At 41.2% G+C, this 22,461-nt stretch overlaps 1 protein-coding gene and 1 pseudogene across 1 annotated transcript in view; both read left to right on the top strand.

Moving 5' to 3' along the window:
• Positions 1–5,103, top strand: part of LOC116913154 — a 43,542-nt pseudogene extending 38,439 nt beyond the window's left edge.
• Elf1 (E74 like ETS transcription factor 1) overlaps positions 1–22,461 on the top strand; it is a 96,892-nt gene that overhangs the window by 38,827 nt on the left and 35,604 nt on the right. The window contains exon 2 of the mRNA XM_032917950.1: positions 16,481–16,780. Within this exon, the coding sequence (XP_032773841.1) occupies positions 16,709–16,780 (72 nt within the window). The 5' untranslated portion in view covers positions 16,481–16,708. The remainder of the gene's footprint in view (positions 1–16,480; positions 16,781–22,461) is intronic.

Genomic DNA, 22,461 nt, shown 5'->3' with positions numbered 1-22,461 from the left:
ATTTATAAGTAAGATGCAGCAGAGAAGGCAGGAAATACTTGACGTTTGTATGCCCTATCTTGCTCTCTGCTTCCTGTCAGTTAAACCACGAAGAGAGGAACAGAGACACAGATGTACAATTGCTGCTTTAATTTCCCATCAGGGAGCCCAGTTAAGCATAAAGTGTGTTTCATTACAGTTTGTACTTGTTGATTTTAGGGGCATGGTAGGCGCTCGGTGTTACATGGACATCTGGCAACACTTCGACATCAGATATAGGACTTATAGGAAAATACAAGTTTTACACATTTGAAAGGTTTTTCCTTTTGTGATTTTGTTTTGTTTTCTGAAAGGCTCCATATGTACTCAGGCTGGTACTAAACTCATGATCCTCTTGTCTTAGCCTCCTAAGCACTGGGATTATAGGCATGCACCACAGTCTACTCAAGTATATCTTAGCGTGAGAGCGTGTGTGTGTGTGTGTGTGCGCGTGCGCTTGAGAGCATGTATTGCTGCATATGAGGGTCAGGGGTCAACCTTGGGTGGCATGTCTTAGGAGCCAAAGGTGTTGTTCCTTTGTGCATGTGTGCACACATGTTTATATGTATGCAGATGAACACATGTAGACCAGAAGTCGATCTTGGTGGTATTACTTAGGAGTTATTTTTAGAACTGGGAACTAAACCCAGAGCTTGCACATAACTGGGCATGCTGGTTACCACTGAGCTGCGGCCGCTGCGCTACAGAGCCGTCATCGGGCTTACTGGGCACACTTATTTATTTAATGTTAATTTTGAGACAGTGTCTTTATTATATAGCTCTGGCTCTTCTGATCTCACTATGTACACCAAGCAGGCTTCAGACTCATGGAAGTCCACCTGTTTCAGTAGAGTAAAGAAAGGTATGCACCACTATGCCTGGCCTTATCAAGTATATTTGATTTCAAATAATGGAGGGAAATGTAAAAGAACATACGTGTTTTTGTGGTCTTATTATGACAGTGTAGATGGCTGCATTTTCTTCTGTATACCCTTTAACATTTTCTTGGCTTCTATTTGTCTTATATTAGGAAAATCTGACTAAACTCACAAGGTGCTGAAGACAGCTGAGGGGGTGAGACAATTTCTTTTCCTTGTTGGAAGAGTTTGTTTTCTACTAGGTTGTCCCACCTCGTTTTTAGATTTAAATGTTGCTGTTAGGATTGCTCCTTCTGACTAGAATGTCTCCCTCTCTTTCACAGACTTTGAACTTGGGAAGATCAGATGGGAGTTATCACTAATGAACTAGCTCCCTTATAAGGCTTAATCTCATAAGTATTTGTCCTTTCCCCTCCTCCCACTATTTGATTGATACATGTATTTATATTTAGTTATCTGCTCCCAGTCTTTCCTAGGAACCAACCTAGTAAGGTCAAAGATTACGCCTTAATTGCCTTTAGTATACTCAGTATCTAGGTCACACCTGAGTACAAGCATAGGCGCACACGTCCCTGATAGCTCCATAGCCAGGCTTTGTATGCACTAGGTGAGTGCTCAGCGCTCCTACATTGAACTGTGGGTCCTTATAAGTAAAGCTGTCCTGAATGTTGGTGATAGCAGACTGTATCAAGTAATGAAGAAATTTAAATCTGTCACATTATCACCTTGCTTTACTAAACAGCTCGATGTCATCTATTTGGGCCTCATATTTTTTTTATTGTTTATGAAAATCAAGTATCTTAATATTATTAATTTCTGTCCTAGTTCAAAGCATTGATTGGCTGAGGACAGTTTAGTTGTATTAGATTTCTGAGCTTAGACTCCCTTTAGGCGGCTAGAAAGTGTGTCTGGTTCTTTACGGTCCTGATTTATGCATCGAATGAGATGAATATGTTTATAACATCTTTTGTCTATATTATTTCCTGTTGTCACTAAATCTTACGTGCTTCTGTGACACAGAGCAAGAATTGTGACAAGTAGGCATTTAGCTCAGAACAGTTATTCCAGGAAATTATGAAGTTTGCATATTATCAGGTTTTTTTCACTTGAAATTTGATAGAAGTTGGGAAAATTAAAATTTATATAATTCAAATGTCAACTCTTGTTTGCTCATCCTTTTATTGGTCCATGCATCAGACCAGGGTCTTACAGCTCAGGTTAACCTTGAACTCAGTGTGTCTGAGGCTGGCCTCACTTGGAACCCTGCCTCAGCCACCGTTCCAAGCTTGAAAATTACTTGTAAAAGATCAAAGGAGGATTGGGTTGTAGCTTAGTTGGTAGAATCCTTGCCTAGCATGTATGAGGCCCTGAGTTTGGTCTCCAGGATTCTATGTACTAGGTGTGGTGAGGCAGGCCTGTAATCCCAGCACTCTGGAGGAGGAGACAGGAGGATTAAGAGTCCAAGCCCAGTCTCCTGCTGGGGGTCAGCATAGTATCTTGGTTCAGTGAGAAACCCTGTTTCCAGGGAATGGGCAGAGTGTGACAGAGCCTCTACATGCACAGCTGCACACATGTGCACATCAAATAACTGAACGTTTTAAGAAAAACAAACCCACAAAGCAGAAAAATGCTTCTAGGAAAGAGCTAAGCTTAAATGTGACTTTACTTGTTCAAGATAACCATTTCTTCACGAATATCACTCCTGATATCTCCCTGGAATAAAGTGAGTACTTCTGTCTTCTGCTTTCCTTCTCTTCTTCCCTTTTCCTGTGGAGCTGGGAGTCGAGGTCAGGGTTTTGCACATGCTAGGTGTGCTCAGCTCTCTGCTGAGCTGGGTCCTTAGAAGTAAAGCTGTCCTGAATGCTAGTGGTAGCAGACTGGATTGAGTGGCAACAGGATTTGAATCTGTCATGGATATCACCTTGCTTTACTTCATAGCTGAGTGTCATCTATTCAAAAATACTTAATTCAAGTTGAGAACATAGATGCAACTAGTCCATATTTTTCCTGATATTCAAGTGAATGAAGGTTATTTTGATATTTGGTTGAGTAGCAGATACAAAGAATGTAATAGAGTCATGTTTTTACATTTTTTGGCTGGTCATGGAGGTCCACACCTTTAATGTCTCTGAGGGGGAGGAGAAGAGGGAGGGAGAGAAGAGAGAATTTTTAGTTTGTGAATTTTTTTTTTGGTGATATTGGGGTGATAATGGGTCTCACACATTGAGCAAGCACTCTGCAGGAGAAGCCAAACCTCTTTTAACTTTTTTGGTATTTTTAATTTCTTTTTTTAAACAAATTTGAGAGCAGGCCTCTCTGTGTCAGTTGCCAGGCTGGCCTTGATCTCCTGTGCAGCCCAGGCTTGAGCTCTTAGTCCTCTTGCCAGGCTGTTGAGTCGCTGGGATGCCAAGCCAGTGCACCCTCGTAGCTTTCACTGTGCTTTTAAGTTATTGGGGGTAAGGTCTAAGTGCACAACTTAGGATGACCTTCAACTCTCTGTTGGCTGGGATAATGGCTGGCATGCACCACCATACCTGGCTTATTTGTGAGACAGGAACTGATTATGTGGTCATAATTTCCTCTTCGTACATCTGTCTTCCTGGTGCTGGAATTCCAGATGTGTATTACCATTCCTGTATTTCCTCCCTCCTCATCCTCAGAGAACAAAGCTGCAGCCCACTCCTTCAGTCACGTTTGTTTGTTCTTCCCACAACCCGAGCACTTTACCATGCTTGTTGGGACTGTCTAGGCCATCAAGAAGAGGCAAAGGGGAGTGGCTTACATACACTTCAGCAGTGCATCATCTGTGCAAGTCGCAGCTCTTCCTGCCATTTTGAACAGTAGTACCAGATTAGTGGGACTGTCATTGGGCTTTTTGAGCACAGGGACCACCCTCTGTTGTTAGAACCTGTATCGGCCCTTCCTAGTTGTTAACGACTGTATCTGGAATGAGCTACAGTCCAGAATTGGAAGGTTCGTCTGTGATCCTGATCTTGATCCCAGGAGCTTAAGGCAAGGAGATCTCTGAGTTCAAGGTCACGTGGGACAAGGCAAGTCCCAGATCCAGGTGTGGTGGCACACCTTCTGCTGGAGATTTACATAAGAACATTGGAAGAAGGAAGAACCTCTCTCTTTTTTTTGCCTGCCTGCCTGCCTTGTGGGACCGAGCCACTGCTAGATCCTTGGACTTCCATTCATAGCTGCTGCTGATCATTGTTGGAGAGTTGGACCACAGACTGAGATTTCAATGGAAAAAGTGAAGGTAAAACGTTGTGTGTCTGGAAAGAGACCAGATTATGCCCCTACGGAGTCCTCAGATGAAGAGGGTGAAGAATTTCAGTTCATTAAGAGAGCTAAGGAACAAGAAGCAGAGCCTGAGGAACAGGAGGACGACTCATCCAGTGACCCCCGACTTGGGCGTTTACAACCGCAGTAGTGAAGATGTGGAAGAGAGGCTGGCTCGACACAGAAACATGGTGGAAGCTGGAGTAGTAGGAGGAAGAGACTCAGAAGGAGGAGACGCTTGGCGCAGGGAAGAAGACAGCAGTGAGGGAGAGGAGGGAGAAATCGACGATGAAGAAACAGAGTGGCGCCGCGGCATGATGCGGCAACGAGCACAGGAAGGAAAAGATGAAGAGATGGAAGTCATGGAGGTGGAAGATGGAGGACGCTCTGAGGAGGACGCTCTGAGGAGGAGTCCGAGTCAGAGGCTGGGTTTGAGGAGTACGCAGACAGTGAAGATGACGTGGAGCCCCGACTTAAGCCTGCCTTCATTGGAAAGGAGGATTGGGTGACAGTTCAAGAACGAGAAGCTGAGGCATTGAGACAGAAGGAACTGGAACAGGAAGTAAAACTCGTGGCTGAGGAGCGGGAAAGTGCGTCCTCAAGGTTGTAGAAGAAGAGACCAAGAAAGAGCCAGAGGAGCACGGGCGGTCCCTTGCCTCCCTGGATGCACCCAGTACCGATGATGAAAATGACGAGGAGTACGAAGTGTGGAAGGTTCAAGAGCTCAAAAGAATCAAGGGGAACAGAGAAGCACTAGACTGAGAAGCACTAGAAAAGGAGAAAGCAGAAATTGAATGCATGAGAAACCTGACTGAGGAAGAAAGGCGGGCTGAACTTCTGGGAAATGGCAAAGTCATTACCAACAAAGCTGTTCCTGGCTTCCTTCAGGTGAAGATGTAGAGCTCAGCTCCTCCTGCACCATGCCTGCCTGGATGCTGCGATGCTGCCATGCTCCCGCCTTGATGATAATGGACTGAACCTCTGAACCTGTGAGCCAGCCCTGATTAAATGTTGTCCTTTATAAAACTTACAGTGGTCATGGTGTCTGTTCACAGCAATAAGACCCTAAGACAGAACCCTAGGGGCTGGAGGGATGGCTCAGTGGTTAAGAGCACTGACTGCTCTTCCAGAGGTCCTGAGTTCAAATCCCAGCAACCACATGGTGGCTCACAACCATCTGTAATGGGTGTGTTGGAAGACAGCTACAGTGTACTCATATATAATAAGTAAATAAATCTTAAAAAAAAAACAAAAACAAACAAAACAAAACAAAACAGAACCCTATTTGGAAACCCCCGGACTGGGTGAAAAGATGCATTGTGAACCTGCTTTATTAACAATTAGATGCTGCCTTCTGGGGTTTAGCTGTCTTGTCTTATTTACTGAACCACACTATAAACTTCACTGTAAACTCCATGGATCAAGGACAAGGCACGATTTTCTGTATTTTCCACAGTACAGCACTTAGGTAAATTCAGCAGTCATTCTTGAAGTGCTTACCACTGAATCCATTAATAGTAGAGGTGTTTCTGAACATAGATTCTTGAGATCTTTTGATTAGCTCTAGACAGAGACAGAGATAGACATCAAAGAAGTGTGTTTCCCATTTGAGTAAACCTCATCCAGTGACCCTGATGCACTTTAGGGGTTTGTGGAGCCTTTCTGCACATGGCTACCTTTGTCCTGAGAGATTTTACATGACCCCTAATTATATACATATGTAAAATAGGTATTCAGACCTAATGTTTACTGATGCTAAATCAGGGATTATTTTGTAAGGTTTAGTGAGGAGAGGTTCTTGCTGCCAAGTTTACCAACCAAAACTAAGTCCCACACACAATACCCACATGGTGGAAGGGGGGAACTAATTCCTGCAAAGCTGTTCACTGCACTTCAGAGGCAGATGCAAAGGGTCAGGAGGAGCCTGAGTTACAGGGCAGTCTAGGCTGTGAAGAAAAACATCGTCTCCAAGAAACAAACAAAACCATGCTGGTGGTCATATATGTGTGGCACATGCCAACTACACACGTGATCGTGCACACATGTGTGCGTACACACACACACACACACAGATGCTCTGAATGTAAACCATTGAATAGAACAATTCTTTCATATGTGTATAATTTTATCATTTATTAAAGCATACATGCTAAAGAAGGTTACTTGTTTATTTTTTCACATACAATAATTAAATCTTAGCATTGTGGTACTAAAACATTTTTAGAGTTGATTGATATTTTGATTTTATTATTACAAAACTGAGAATGTTGCTTCAAATAAATACATGGTACAAAAAAATGGGAGAAGTATATTTGGGGCTGTTTCCAAAATTGTTGCAAATTCTGTCTTAATCCAAAACTAAAATTCACTGAACTTTTTTTTTAATCTTAGAGTGTGTGTGTGTGTGTGTGTGTGTGTGTGTGTGTGTGTGTGTGTGTGTATCCATGCCCTGTGTGTGTATGTTCATGCCGTGGCTTATTCGTGGAGGCCTGAGAACCATTTTTTTTCAGGAGTTAATTCATCCTCCTTTAGGTTTCAGGTATTAGAGGTTAACACAGGCATAATAGAAGTTCCTTTACCTGCTGAGCAATCTCCTTGACCTCACGGAACATTTTTTTAAATGACACAACTCATAAACACAAGTAATGATTTTAAAAACCAAACGTTCTAAACATTCTAAATTTGATACTCAGGTATCAAACAATGATGATAGGAAAATACTAAAACTCTTTGTTTTCCATAGTAAAAACTGTTTCTGTAGGAACAGAAAACATGTATAGTAAAAACCACCGCAGTCCATGACATACAGAAGTCTGGAGTCTGAGCTGAGGTCTCAGGTAGCGCTCAGCATTGCATAGTGGACAGTGCAAGGTAGGCATGATGTGTGTTCTGAACCAAAGCTACAGTGAAGTCACATGGATGTGTGCTTCCAGAAGCATCTCAAATTCATTATACATTTAATTTTGAATTAGACTTTTGTCTCTGTATAGTCAGGAACCCTTTTTTCCCCACAGTGGTAGTGAACACTTATAATCTCAGTTGCTCTAGAGGCAGAGGGAGGTGGTCTTTGAGTTCAAGCCAGCCAAGGTCAGCAGGGGCTATACACTGAGAACTTGTCTCCAAAGCAGAGAGACAGAGATAGAGAAGAAATCTCTTCAAGGCGTTCATAACCCTCACATTCTGTCACTGGACCCACTACAATCTAAGGAGCTGAGCTTTAATTGATGAAATGTAGTTGAAATGGATTCAAATGATCTAAAAATTGTGCCCTTAATATTTTAAAAGATTAAAACACTGAACTTTTAGGCCATATAGGTCCCATACCTTCAGATTACTTACAGTGGAGTTTGTTTTTGAGACTCATAAAAAGGAAAATAGAGTCACACATGCTTTTTAAGCACTCAGGATTTTAAGTGTGTTTTTTATACTTCTACCCCCTGCCTTCTGCTCTCCTGTCTCTCATCTTTGAGGTCTTTATGCTGCTGGTGTTTTATTTCCATTGAGTTTAGAAGCTGAGATGCCCATTAGTCATGAGGATGGTTTTAAGGATCCCCAGCCATAAGACAGAACCTTTCTCTGGCCTGGAGCTTAGTTAGGTTAGACTGTCTGGCCAGTAGGCACCAACACATGGGGGCACTGGCAACCGAACGCATTTGATTGGCTGAGTGACACACACACACACCAATACCAATGACGGGATCTTGGTAAGCATCGCTCCCGCCTTGGTGTCTAACCTGTGAGTGCTGGGATTATTGTGGAACAGAGTGGCCCTGGAGGTTAAGCCTTTCCCTGCCTTTCCCCATGCAGGCAGTGCTAAAGCCCAAGTGATGAGGATCAAACCATGGCGTTAGAGCCTGGTCTTCTTTCCTAAAATGAAAATATTAACCACAGGAATAAACAGCCCCAGAAATAAAACAGATTTCTGTCAGGTTAATTCTTGTTTGTTGCAGAGAAATGTCTCGTTGCCTGAACAGGTTTTACTGATAAGGGTGTTTTAGCATGTTGGTGTTTTCTGGGTAGATGTTTTTTGTCAGAGTTCAGGTTTTGGGTACTGGACAGAAGAAAGTTTCTGTAGACAGTTAGCGTGCATAGTAAAACATAAGGTAATATTTTGACAATAATAGCCTTTTTGAGAAAGACATTAAATATTTTCATGACTAAATTTATGATAGTCACGGTTTTAAATTCTTAGCTTTAAGTTCTCATGTTTTCAGAACATGTTCAGAGAGGGCTAATCCTGAGACCACAGGTAGTAACAGGCCTAGGTATGAGGTCTGTTGGCTTTTTAGGTGCAATAAATGCCGACTGAAGGTAACCTGACACCGGGCGCGCTGAGTGGCCAATAGTGGAAGTGGAGAAGTATGTGAAAGAACTGGAATTTCAGGTGTGGGGAGTAATTGCAGCCTCCCTCGGAGGCCTGAGACTGTTCTCCCGGTGTCAGCAAAAGGCAAGAGAAGAGAAAGCCAGCCTGATTGGTCCCATCATCCTGATGGGCTTTCAAAGTTAACACCACAGTTGAAGGTAAGGTGAGTGTGATTGGGAAAGGCCCTGCCTCGGCTTCCTCAGAACCGTGTGTGGGCTTTCTATTCAACGCCACCATTTGTGCTTTACTTATACAAACGTCAAAGCAGGTTTGGTAAAGTTGTGCTTGCCACTCCTCTGTGCTCTTTCTGTTTAAGAATGTCTAGTCTTCTCCTGTCTTAATTAAATAATACCCGATGTGAAGACAGTTTATTTAAGTTGACAAATGCCTAATTCTAAGCTACACTGAATAGCTAGCTACTTAAAAGATGTGGGAGGCGAACGTGATTGCACACACGTGGATTGCCAGCACTTCAGAGGCAGGATAAGGCCTGAGTTCTTAGGGTAGCCTGGGCTATGTAGGGAAACGTCTCCAAGACACAAACAAAACCAAGCTGGTGGTCAGATATGTGGTATGGTATGAATTGCAGAAACTTAGTTTTATTCATTTATTTCTTTCTAAGAAGCAACTCCAGCCACAGAATTTGAAAAAATCAGAAGACTCATTTAAAAAAAAAAAAAGGATTAAAACATCAAGTTTATTTATTTTTGGGTTCTCATGTGGTCTAGGCTAGAAAATATTCTCTTGCCTCTACTTTCCAAATGTGAGATTACAGATGAATAACAGCCAAGTCTTGCTTTTAAAGAAAATTTTGTTTGTGTGTTTGTGTATGAGTATGCCACTTACTGCCTGGAAATGTATACTGGTCCTTGTAGAATAGCAGTGAGCATTTGTAACTCACAAGTCATCTCTCCAGCCTCTCCAGCCCCAAGCATTTTATTAATTGTTTGTTCGTTTGGCTTTTTTGAGATAGGGTCTTACTATGTAGCCTTGGCTGGCCAGAAGCTTGCTATGTTGAACTCTTAAAGATCTGATTGTGTCTTCTTCTCAAGTGCTGGGTTAAAGATCTCTCTGCCACCATATCTGGTATTTTTTTTTAAATTAAATTATGAAAGGCCTAAATGCAGTGAGAAATGATTTGTTTACTCTGAATATTAACCCCCCTTTTGTGTTATGGTACATGACTTAGATCTTTAGAGCGAGCTTTATTTTAACATGGTTGTCTTACGGCATGTGAAATGGCTCAGTGCTCGAGAACACTTGCTGTTCCTGCAGGGAACCCAAGTTCAGTTCATCACACCCACATTGTGGCTCATGAACTCCATAATTTCAGTCCCAGGAAATCTGATGCCCTCCTTTGACCTCTACCAGGACCTGGGCATGCATGTGGCGCACATACATATATTCAGGCAATAAGCACAGGAAGAAATCTTAAAATTACTGTCCTTTCCTTCCTTCCTGTTGGTATCTAGTAGACTAATATTGTTCTTATTTGGAGAAATTTAATTGTAATTGCATAATGGCAGTTACGTTGTGGTGTGGGTATCATCCCATGTTTACATTTATTTTTCTTTTTAAAGATTTATGTATTTTGTTCCATGTTTTATGTGTGTCCTTTTGGATGTATGTGGATCACATGTGTGCCTGGAGTCCACAGAGGCCAGAGGAGGGTACTGGATTCGCAGGAGCTGTAATTTCAGGTAATGTGTGAGTTGCCAGAGCAGTAAGCACTCCTAACCCGAGTCAGCTCTTCTGTCCCCATGACCACACATATGTTCACTTCACAATGGCCGCGATACTGTACTTGAACTGTGAACATCAGTGAACAGCACGAAATATTAAGTTGTGGTGGCTGTATAAAAGGCTTACATGCTTTTATTTTTATTTTATTTTTATTTCCCTATTTTAAGGCTGAGTGAAGCTGTGAAGAATATGGTATGGTAGACTTAGGGATGCACAGGAATAGTAAACCAAGGCTCCAAGCTACAAAGGAGAAATCTTCAAACTTTCTTTTCACTCCAACTGTACATATGGTTAGAAGGGATGTATTCCAAGGATCAAGTGGATGCATAAAATATCTTTCTGAGACATTTCAATTAATAAGTGTACTGGAGTGGGAACGTGTTTGGGAGCACATGCTTGGTTTTGGTGGTGCTGTGATCTAAACTCAGGGCCTTGTGCATGCAAGATGAGTTCTCTGTCACTGAGCTGTTCCCTAGCCCCTGGTTCTCTGCTAATAAAAACATGAATGAAGTCCCACTAGTAAGATGGAGACAGGGGCAGGAAGAGACTGGGCCTCTATGTTCTCTTTGCTGCTTATTGGCTGTCCTTTGGCAGGTCAGATTGCTTATGGCCCTAAATTCCTTACCTTTTTGATGAAATGTGTAGTCCTCAGTTATTCCTAGGCGTTTTTCAACTCTAAACCCTGTAATTCTACAAAACTTTTGGACTGATAATGAGCGGACCATTGTGCAGTCTGTTTCAATAACCACGGACTGGATTTCATTTCTGTTGCCTAGCATTCTAAAACAATGAAAAACATTAGAAAAAAAGCCCAATCGTGATCCACCACACAAAAATCACAGTCATTGCAAGGGGTGGGTCTACTGAGTCTGGTTTCTAGCTTTATGTGGAGCCTCTCTCTTTTCATGTTGTGTTCTTTAATTTCCGATGCATTTCTTCTAGTATTTTTTTCCCCAAATAGCCTTTTTTTTTTTTTTTTTTTTTTTAAATCTTGCAAAGGTCTCTTCATTAGCTATGGTTTGGTGCAAAAGCACTTCCTGTTCAGGCATTTGCTGTTCAGTCATTACAGAACTCCACTTACTGAGGTTCCACTGTCCAGCCAGCTGTGTACATATCCACCAGGTGTCCTCCGAATAGTTGGTTAGCCATTCAGTTATCCCCTTCCTCCTCCCTGATGCCTTTTACCTTTTTGAGCTAGAATGATCTACCCTAAAATCTTTTGTTTGTTTAATTGATTCTCTATATTTATTGATTTCCACAGAGAACACTAGAGCCTTACATTAAATGCATGGTTTACTTACATTACATGTATTTGTACTATAGTAATTTTCAAAAAAGTGCCAAGATTAAAGGAGCGTGCCCCTACCATCTGGCTAAAAAAACCCAAACTTGATGTATTAAGTATTTTATTTAGGATAAGATTCTGTAAGGGAAGGACTATTTGAGGGAAAAGAAATGGGATTCAACATTTTTATGGGCTGTTATATCTGTCTCTACTTTGTATTTTTGAAAACCGACAAATAGCAATATAAAAGTTATAAATACCAGTTTTAATGTACAATCTTAATGGATATTTTATACTTTTGTGTCTGAAATGGTCCTTAAATCCTATATTTTAGGCTTTATATTCAAAGAGGGATTAATTTTTGCAAGTTTCAATTTATGCTTTTTTATATTTGAAATACTTTATATTAAGTTATACAAAACAATTTGAATTGAGTTATTATAGCCATTAATGTGAAACAGTGTTTTGTGTTTAAAATTGATAATGTCACTGTGCTTGGGACAGGGTCCTAACTGGACTCTGTTAAGTGAAGTTTTTTAAAAATTTTTTCTATGAATGGGTGTTTTGCCTGCATGAGGGTATCATATTTCCTGGGACTGGAGTTACAGATGGTTGTAAGCCACCATGTGGGTGCTGAGAATCGAGCCTAGTTCCTTTACAAGAGCAGCAGTGCTCTTAGCCACTGAGCCATCTCTCTAGCCTCATAAGTAAAGTTTTAAAGTCCTAATCTTGGGGTTGGGGATTTAGCTCAGTGGTAGAGCGCCCTAGGAAGCAAAGACCCTGGGTTTGGTCCCCAGCTCCGAAAAAAAAGAACCAAAAAAAAAAAAAAAAAAAGTCCTAATCTTTATACAACCGGATTTATCAAAAGGATACCAAAATGCAAAGCACTGAAGTCCATCGATTTTGTTGCTAATGGGCTATGGTGCTGGAGTCTTACCAGTAGCTCTGGTCAAAGACTCTTAGTGGTTATAGAAAGGAGACTTAAGAAATAATTAGAATCTAACGAGCACCTGTTGCATATTTTGCCCATTATACACAGAGCTATAATTAAGCTAATGTTTACTGAGTTCAGTTTATGTGGCAGGCACTCTGCACATGTGTTTGGCTTTCTGGAGACTGAAGCTGGTGTCTTTCTAGGCAAGTGCTCTGTGGCTGACCTGCAGTCCCAGTCCCAGGCACAAGCATCTCAGATGATTTTCACAGCTCTGGATCTTGTTGCCATTTATTATGCTCACTTACCAGAATGAGGAGAGCACTAGAGGCTTACGTTAAGTGTATGGAAACCTTGCTCAGGGCCATACCTCAGAGGCGGAGCCCAAGAGGTCTGGGGTTAGGGTTCATCAGAATTGTTTTATGACTTTACCTCAAGTGTGAAGATTGGTGATTAGAACTTAGGAGTCTCACTTAATTCTCAGCGTTTCTGTGCTGTAGTCCCCCAAAGGAAAAAGGCAGTAGAGATAGTCTGGGAATTGTTTGGATGCTCAAAACTGGGTTACTTCCTGAAACATGCAAATAAGGTACTGGTGTGTGAGCGGTAAATGAAGAGCTTTCTCCTTTTTCCTTGTTACTTTGTAGTGTTGCAGAAACGTGTTTGAGAACTGTTGTAGCAGCCATCTTCCTGAATATATGGCTCACTCATGGGTACATTTAAACAGGTTTGACTGTTTTAGGCAAGGGCTGGTTATATAGCCAAAGCTGGCCTCAGATTCCTGCCTGCAATCATAGGCTGGTGCCACCATGTCTGCTATTAAACAAGCTTAAACTCTGTGAGGCTCTCAAGTTGTCTTAGGGTAGATCAGATACTTTGTTTTCCATCTTGACGCCCATGGCTTTTCATGTTCAGGAATAACTTCAGGGAAGCATCATGGTCTGTTTGGACATTTTAGACAGAGGACTCAGAGCCTCTTGAGGTGGACTTGACTGATGGTGTACTGGCTAGATTTGGAAAAAAACAGAAAGCCGAGTTCCGCCTTAAATTTGATATAAAGGTTTACTTAAATCTGTGTTTTAAACTGTTTAATAGCATAAAGGACTGGGTGGATTTAAAAGCAAGACTATGTGTTTTATAGTAATTGAGTTTTGATTTAGGAAATGAGACTGTAGTGTTAGCTGTGCTGTGCTTACAGATCATGAGATCTCGGTACCTCCGATAATTTAGTGAAAAACTGAATTACTGGTGTAGGTATAAGCCTATTACTAAATAAAATTAATACAGCTGACCTATGTTATCCTTGGCGTGCAAAGAAGGTATTTCTAGTTTAAGAACCAGAAAGTTTTTTGTTTTCCCCTCAAGAACCACTTTAAAGCCACAAGATACCTAAACAGGAAAGAGGATGAGTAGGAAGAAGGCACAGAGTGTCAGAGGCCTAAATAAACCGAAGAAATGCTTTTCTTATGTTTTGGGTCGGTGAACTTCCCTGCACATGTGAACTGAAACTGTGGGCCAGAGCTCAGTTATCTTTTCCTAACCATGCGGCTGGGTGATGGGGATGCGGGGCAGCCATTTTGGGTTATTTTTACAGGTTGTCAGTCATGGAGCGTGAGGTCAGCCTATTTTCATTGCTTGTCATTACTTTTGAGGTTTCCGAAGGGCAGCTGATAAAGCACAATAGCACTGTGGAGATGCTGCTAAGAAAAAGTAACTTTGTAACTTTAGACAGGCCACTCCTCACACAGGTCCTCTGCCTGCACTTATTAAGGAAGCCAGGCTTTAGTTTGCACCCTTGAACCTTTTACGGAAAAACCTCTGTGTTCAAACGTGCCTCAATCCTGTTGTATTTTCTTGCTCTGGGGTTTGAATGTGATAGTAGTTTCCCCTTTATCAAAAGTACTTCATTGGTAAACAAAGAGCATATGTAGCAATAGCTTGAATATTCAGTGGTAGATGTTTAAAACATAATTTGTCCTTATTGTGGGCACCAAGTCTGGTGGGTAGAGGAGAAATGGAAAACTCTGCTTCTTTCCCCAGGAGAGGTTTTGCCCTACTTATTTCAGATTCCTACTGGTTTTCAGACACCAAGCACTGAAACATTTATTCAGTTGAATTAAGTGAGCAGCAATTTAAAACACTGTGTGCTTAGAGCTAAGTTCGTAGGGTAGGCAGGAAGTGCTGTGATTTTGGAGGGAACCATCCTTTTGGGTTTAGACATGAAGTTGGAAGACTTTATGAAGGAACTTGGAAGGTAGAGGCAAGGGGATCGGGAGTTCAAAGTTACTATTGGCTACATAGCCAGTCTGAGGCTTATCTGGCCTACATGAGTCCCTCTCTCCAAAAAAAAAAAAAAAAAAAAAAAAAAGTGACGTAAACATTGACGAATGGGAAGATAAGATTGAGAGGTGGGAGGGAATGTTTCAGGATGGGGATAATGGAAAGAGAGAAGGGAGACAAGAACAAAGATGCCGTGGCCAGTGGAACGACAGAGAAGGCAGGGCTACTACAGAGGAATGGGCCATGTCACAATGTAAGGGCAAAAATGAGGAATGCTTATGCAAGGTCAAGAATGCACCTATGTTGATACACCTGAGCTTAATTAAACACAAATGTATACATATTTGTCCTCTCTAGGCTCAAAACACGACCAGACTGCGTTTAAAGCACTTTCTTAGTGTTATACTTAAATCTCTGTTAAAAGGAGTGGACTGGGTCAGATTGAACACCACTGATTTGAAACTGAGTTAGTTTAGTGAGTAAAAATCTGACTTAAATTCCTAACCCTTATTTAATTTTGATTTCTAATTATGAAAATTACAGTGATCTATGTTGGTCTCTAAAACCTGGAATATACAGGGAATTGGCTTGACTGAAGTTAGGAGATGGTGTACCTGACCTGGCTACCTCCTGCTAACTAGATGTAAGCGTTCCAGGAAACTGGCTCACTCCCCGTGGCTCTCAGTCCCAAACGTGTCTTTACTGTTATTAGGATTAGTCACCTTCCTTTACTTCAAGTTGTCATCCTTTTGGATTATTTATGTTAACATTATAAAAGATATTTTAAATAACTAGATTTTAAAAACATGACTATTTAAAATCTTAACTTTTCATGTCACATTTATGGCCCATGCACATTTAATCTTTAATACAATTGTAATAAACACCTATAATAACTTTGTTAGTGGCAGCTTTACCTTTAAAAACACTAATACCCAAATGTGGTTGGCAGTCATTTTCAGAGCTCTGTGAGGTTGTTTTTGCTCCTCAGTTGCATTTCTGTTTTTCTACTGTTGTAAAGTGCGGCCCTTTGCATGTTCGAACTTGCCGTGACGTGGTCAAGTACAGTTTCCTTCCTGTTGCTTGTGTTGGAGATAAGGCTACATTTTAGTACTTTCAAAAAGAAGCCCCTGAAGACAGGCTTGGTCAAGCGGTTTTTTCTCACCCCGGGCTTTTCAGGGACAGAAAAGTAGGCTTTAATTTCTGCTCACTCTTGAAAAGCTCAAACGGCATTTACAACCTGTAACTGCCTTCATTTAGATATATATGGTGGGGATGGCGTTTGCTCGCTGCTGTCAAGGACGAATGCGTTTGTTGTGAGACTTAGAGAAAGTAGTGGTTACTGTGCATGCAGGTGATTTGCTGGGTGAGTGAGAATGAAATTGTTTATGTGCTCTGCTGGGATTTAAAATTTCCTGATTATTACTGGAACATCCCTCCCCTCCACACCCCACCCCAGTAAATACTTTAACTCAAGTACACCTCCGGGAAGCAAGAAAAAAATAGTGAGGGGGAGATTTTATTTTAGGAATGAGGTCTTCAAAGAAAGTTTGTCTTGAAAACCAAAACCCTGTGTTTACTAGCCATGCTGATTTTCCTTAAGAGTAACAATGACACTTGGAGATACTGTGCTGAAGCAGTTGTTACATTTTAGCCAGGGGATTGCTTTTTCACCACTAACTTAAGTCTTTGTCTTTCAGGGACAAGAAGACCTAGTGAATGATTTCAGAAAAAGTGCCTGTTTGCTTAGGATGTCAGTGCACCAAGCAAATCTGAAGCACTCCTTTCGCTGAGGATCGTCCTGTCTGCAGTAACTTCACAGACCTGCCCCAGAGGCTTTCCCCAAATTCCCCTGCACCTTACCTACTGCTCCAGACTTGAAGCTGCTTGGGACTTTTTTCATGTGGATCTAAGGGGAATGCTTTACTATGGCTGCTGTTGTCCAACAGAACGACCTAGTGTTTGACTTTGCAAGCAACGTCATGGAGGATGAACAGCAGGTGAGCCAGAAAAAGCCGGGCTTTTGTACATTTCTTTGAGTTTTCATCAGTGTCAGAATATTTGCTTTAGGAGATAGTACAATGTTCTAAAATAAAAATTTAGAAATTAAATATTAGTAGTAATGTCATCTCATATTTTAATTCACTACATGTAAATATGACTGTTCATTTTGATGTGGTAACAAGGAAGTAGTGTTTGGTTTTCTGTAAAATTAGACCAAATAGTAACTACCCTTAGTAATATTTCTTTAATTATTTTAAAGAGTTCTAGAGAACATAACCAATGTCTGTAATTAACCTTTTAATTATTTACTATTTCAAGGAGAGTAAACCGTTTTGGCCATCTCACCACACTTTTCAATCCAAACACTATGACCGCCCCACTCCCCAAGGAAATTTTCTGACAGCTTGATTTGTGATTCAGTAGGGGAATTGAACCTAGCACTTCCTAAGTCTCCTTTCATTGAATCTGTGTGCTGTGTTGTTTACTGACTTCACATAAGTAAGGTCTCAAGAGATACTGAGGTAAAGGGTTTAACCTTAACTCGGAGCCTCTGATCCCTCCACAGTGTGAAAGGGCTAAACTTCATAATTAGGACAGGCTGTGCAGGGACGAGAGCAGTGGCGTGGGAATTGATGTGTCAAGAGAGGTCCTTTGCTAAGAGGCTTTTGAGAAGCAGTGCGGTTGAAGTGTGCTGAAGAGGGCTGATTTATAGCCTGACATGAGGCTGCTCCCCAAACCTTAGTAGATCAGTTCTGATAGCTGCTTTATTCCAGAGACAGTTACTACAAATAATAAAATTGGTTCTCAGTTTTGGCAGGACATTGTAGTTTTGTATTGTGTACTGGAATGGTGTAATACCAAGTTTATAAATATACTTACAAATGGCGAGAATTTGGGACTAACTATCCTTAAAGTCTAGATGACATTCACCTGAGGAAAAGGCAAACGCCTGAAAGCATACTGGCACTGATAGGAATTTAATCTAGAGACAGTAGAGGAGATGTTTCCAGGGGGGAAAGTGATTTTGAATTGTTTTGAGACAGGATGTTTGTGCACATATGAAAGCTTGAAAAAGAGTGCTGCCTGCCTCCTTTCTAGATGAAAGGACCCGTGACAGGTCCCAAGCTAGCGGTGGTGAGGTTTGCTGTGGCACAGAGGCCATGGCAGCAGAGGACAGAGCGCTGCTCTGCTCACTGGCATGTTCTAGTGTGCTGGCTCTCACACTCTGACCAGGAGAAGTACGTTTTACATTATAGTTCTGAGTTCTTACGTGTGTATAAGACTGAAAGATGTATTGAAAATAATGCATGTACACTTACTACTATGTTGGATGTACTTAATTTATTTAAGTTTTTTTTTCTTCCCTTTATGTCTTTAGGAAGGGTTTGGGTAATTTGGTTCTTGCTCTAATATTTGTTTATTTGTTTTTTTTGTCTACTTACTTAATTTTTCTGAGACAGGGTCTTACAGTGGAGTTCTGGCTGGCCTAAAACTCCTCCCTTATAGAGACCAGGCTGTCCTCCGATTCACAGATACTTCTTTTCCAAGTGCTGAGATTAAAGGCGTGTGTTACTGGATTCAATTTTTTCGAGAAAAGGTCTCACTGTGTTGCCCTGACTTGCCTAGAACTCCCTGTGGAGACCAGGCTGATCTCAGATTCAGAGATCTGCCTGCTTCTGCCTTCCAGGTGCTGGGATTGAAGGCATTCCCCAACATGCTTGGCTCACTTCCTAGATTTTGAGATCTGACCTCATATAGCTGAAGATAACTTGAATCTCTGGTTTCCCGGCTCCCACCTCCTGAATGCTGGGATGTCAGATGTGGGCCACCGCACTTAGCAACTGCTTCCTTTTCCTTTCTCTTCCTTCTCTCATTTCTTTTCTTTGTCCTTTTTTCTTTTCATTCCCTTATACACTTACTTTATATGTTAATGTATGAAATAAATGCATAGCTTTATTTTCTCATGGGGAAACCATGATCTAAAGTAGTGAAGTAGCTGCTCCAACCCGTCCAGCTAGTGGTTAGAGCCTGTGCAGTTTGACTTTCAGGACTGTGTATTGCGGCTGCTCTGCGGGGCTTGGGTTCAGGGGCCCATTGCTCGCATTATCAAGCTATCTGGACTGTGGTCTGCTTCCTTGTTTGGTGTTGTTTTCACTTTTATTCTTTACTTTTGAGATGAGATCTTATTCTGTAGCCAAGCTAGCCTTGGCTTTAAGATCCTCCTGCATCCATCTTCTTAGTGCTGGGATTTGGAGTGTTGACTTGTGACACCATAACTGGCTTAGTTTAATTTATATTTTCACATGAAAGTAATGATTTGCCTGCTTAAAATGACATACTACAAAAATGCATGAAGTGTGTCAGATGTGGCAGCTGGTACCTGCAATCTTACCACTCAGATGGTTGAGGCAGGAGGATTAGGAGTTCAGTACCGGCCACTGTGATAAAATGAGTTTGGACTTGCAATCTCTTCTTTAAAAAAAATAAGTGTGTAAAATGGTGTGTGTAGGGTCCGTAGTATTTGTTTTTCTATATTTGAGTGAAACATTATTTACCCTACTAGTCTATAACTATGACATTACCAGTATTTTGCTTAGTGTGGCAGTGAAAAATCCCTGTTTGGGAATGGAGTGGCAGTGTTGACTAAGAACTGGGACCCCGAAATCAGAATGCATGGGTTGGTCGCTAGCCCTGTTCCTTAATTTACTCCCGAGATCTTTGCAAATTACTTAATCCTTTGCGCTTGCTTTTCTCCTCTGCATGGTAAGAATGAAAATGAAAGGAGCTGTAGGGCGGGTGTGGAGGGCGAGTGAGCTGCTGCTCTTCGCTCTCTGAGAACCAGTCAGAGCAGGACTATGACCTACCTACCGCCATCTTGTCACAACACCTGTTTCCGTATAGTGTCTCTCTCCAGCTGTGGAGGTCATCTGAAAAGTCACTAACCTGGGGTCACTGCTGGGTGTGTAGTAGCATATGCTCTTAATCCCAGCACTCAAGAGGGAGGCAGGTGGATCCCGTGAGTTTGAGGCCAGCCTGTCTCCATAGATAAATAGTAAAATGATATTTTACTATTTTAATTTACCTTTCTGTAAATGAGTAATGAGTAGCATTTTGTTTTTAAATTTTGTTTATTGATCACTTGAACTTTCTTTGAGTTACTTAGTGTCCAATTGCCCAATACTTCTTTATAATGCAGATATAGTCTAACCATTGACTTCTTAGTAATCTAGTTTTATGACTAGACTGGGTAAATTGACATTTCCTTCTAGTCTATTACTAGTTTTTATTATATGTGTTATATGTGAAATTTCAAAAGTTCAGTAAAAATTCATCAGTACTTTGAACTAATGTTATAAAGTTTGAGTTTTTTTTTCTTAGTTTCTGCTTAAGGAAACTTTCCTTAAATCTAATGTTACTAAATTTTCTTCTAGTATGTTTCGCATCTTTAGCTCTTCAGCTCATCAGAAGCTCATATTTTTATGTGGGAGGTGCTACAGTGATCTGACAACTCTCCCTCTTCCACAGTTTTTTACTCTCTACTTTTATTGATTTTTAAAAATGTTTTTCTATCTTAAAACTGAATTGTTGTTTGAATTACCCTAAGTCAGACATAAAATTTGAACTTATATTTATTGTATAACTGAATAATTTTTTATGGTGCCAAGGTTGTATTGATTTCATTGTCACTTTGTAGATTGGTATAGGATAAGCTAATTTCCACTTCAAAGGTGGTTTGCTATTTCTACCCACTTTCGGCACAGGAAACCACTAATTTTATTTCTGTCCTTGTATATTTGCATATTATAGGCTTTTTATATAAATGGAACCATAACATATTCTTTTTATGGTTGGATCCCTTACCCACTTTGTCCCTTTCTTGTACTGGGAATTAAACCTAGGGCTATAGCCTTTAATAAGCGTGTTCATTCATGCTGTGCCAGGACAAAGGGAAAAACAAAACAGAACAAAAACCTTAAGATGATCCTTATTTGCCTTACTTTTGGGAGATGCATGGCCAAATTAACAATTTAACCTGACAAAAAAAAAACACCAACAACAAAACAAAACAGAACACCTTTTCCAAGTCCCTGCCCTTTGTTTTTATTACTTGTTGTTGCAAGACAGTATGTGTGCTGTCTTAGACAGGGTTCTGTTGCTCTGAGGAGGCACCATGACTGTGGCAACTCTTATAAAAGAAAGCATTTAATTGGGACTCGCTTACAGTTTCAGAGGTCTAATCCATTATCACGGTTGGAAGTGATGGCCTGCAGGCAGACATGGTGCTAGAGAACTAGCTGAGAGTTCTGCATCCAAATCGGTAGGCAGCAGGAGGAGAAAGCCATTGAACTCAGTTTGCTGTGGTTCTAAATACAGGGTTCAGGATGAATATAGCCATCTATACGTCTTAAAACCCGAGCTTTAACTGAGATGAACCTGATTACAGTGATGGTTCACCTGAGGAGCCCAGACCTGCACTCTGTGGTGGCCAAGCCTGCTGACTGAGCAAGGTGTCGTCAGTCGTACTGTCTGGGTTTACGTCTTAGGTCGGCTGCTTCTGGGCAGCTTGGCTAGGGAATGTCAGCAATATGGCATAGTTGTGGAGCTCCAGTGGTGTAAGCCATCTGTCTGTCTTAGGGTCATATTGCTGGGAAGAGACACCATGATCGTGGCAAGTCTTCTAAAAGACAACTTTTAATTATGGATAGTTTACAGTTTCATAAGGTTTAGTCCATGATCATGGTGGGAAACACGGGAGCCTGCAGGCAGACATGGCACTGGAGATGGAGCTGAGAGCTCTACATCTTGATCTGCAGGTAGCAGGAGGAGACTGCGTGCCACACTGGGCGAGGCTTCAGCACACATGACCTGTTTCCGCAGGGATAACACTTTCTTTAGCAAGGCCACACCTCAGAATAGTGCCACTCTCTGTGGCCGAGCATCCAGGCCTAGTGCCACTCCTATTCAAACCACCACACCATCCAAGTCCTTAGCATGACAGCTGCTTTCACCAGGGCTTTTGTTAAAAGCATCGCTTTAAACCGCTTTCAAAGGTGGAGACTAGAGGGGGCTGCAGAGATGGCGCGGCCTCTTGGTTTTCTGTAATGTGACATCACAACATTCCGTGTTACCTGACAACTACTAGACTTAGAATTCTCCCCCTATAATAGACTTTATAGCCAGGGATGAAAAGGGACCCAGAATCAGTACTCTTCAACATTGTGTTTAATATATGCCTGGATTCCAGTTCTGATTGTTGCACTTCTTTGAGACTACCTAGTAGGGGATACTTTGTTTTAATAGCTGCTCACGCGTTTCCTTAGTAAGTTTGACAATTCTGCACTTGATTTGTTTGATTATATGTCTGTTAAATGCTGATGGGATGGTGCAAGGGCTATGTGGATTTGATACAGGATCTGGGCTACTGCTTTGAGTTATGCTCTGTGTTTTTAGAATTATAGGAATCTAGACTAAATATTTTGCTTAAAATGAAAATTCCTAAGCAGCAGCAAAAGTAATAGAGTAATTGAATAATTTCCACATATGTAACATGAAGAGGCCCAAATAATTTAATGGTGAATGATCTTAAACTTTCATGAATTATTTAAACAATTTCCATTCCGAGTTTCTTAAGTCATTTTTTACCAAGTGGACATAACAGTGATACTCAAGGCTGGCA

This window comes from Rattus rattus, chromosome 12 (assembly GCF_011064425.1).
Source record: "Rattus rattus isolate New Zealand chromosome 12, Rrattus_CSIRO_v1, whole genome shotgun sequence".
NCBI lineage: Eukaryota > Metazoa > Chordata > Mammalia > Rodentia > Muridae > Rattus > Rattus rattus.
This window is presented reverse-complemented; position numbering and strand designations above follow the sequence as displayed.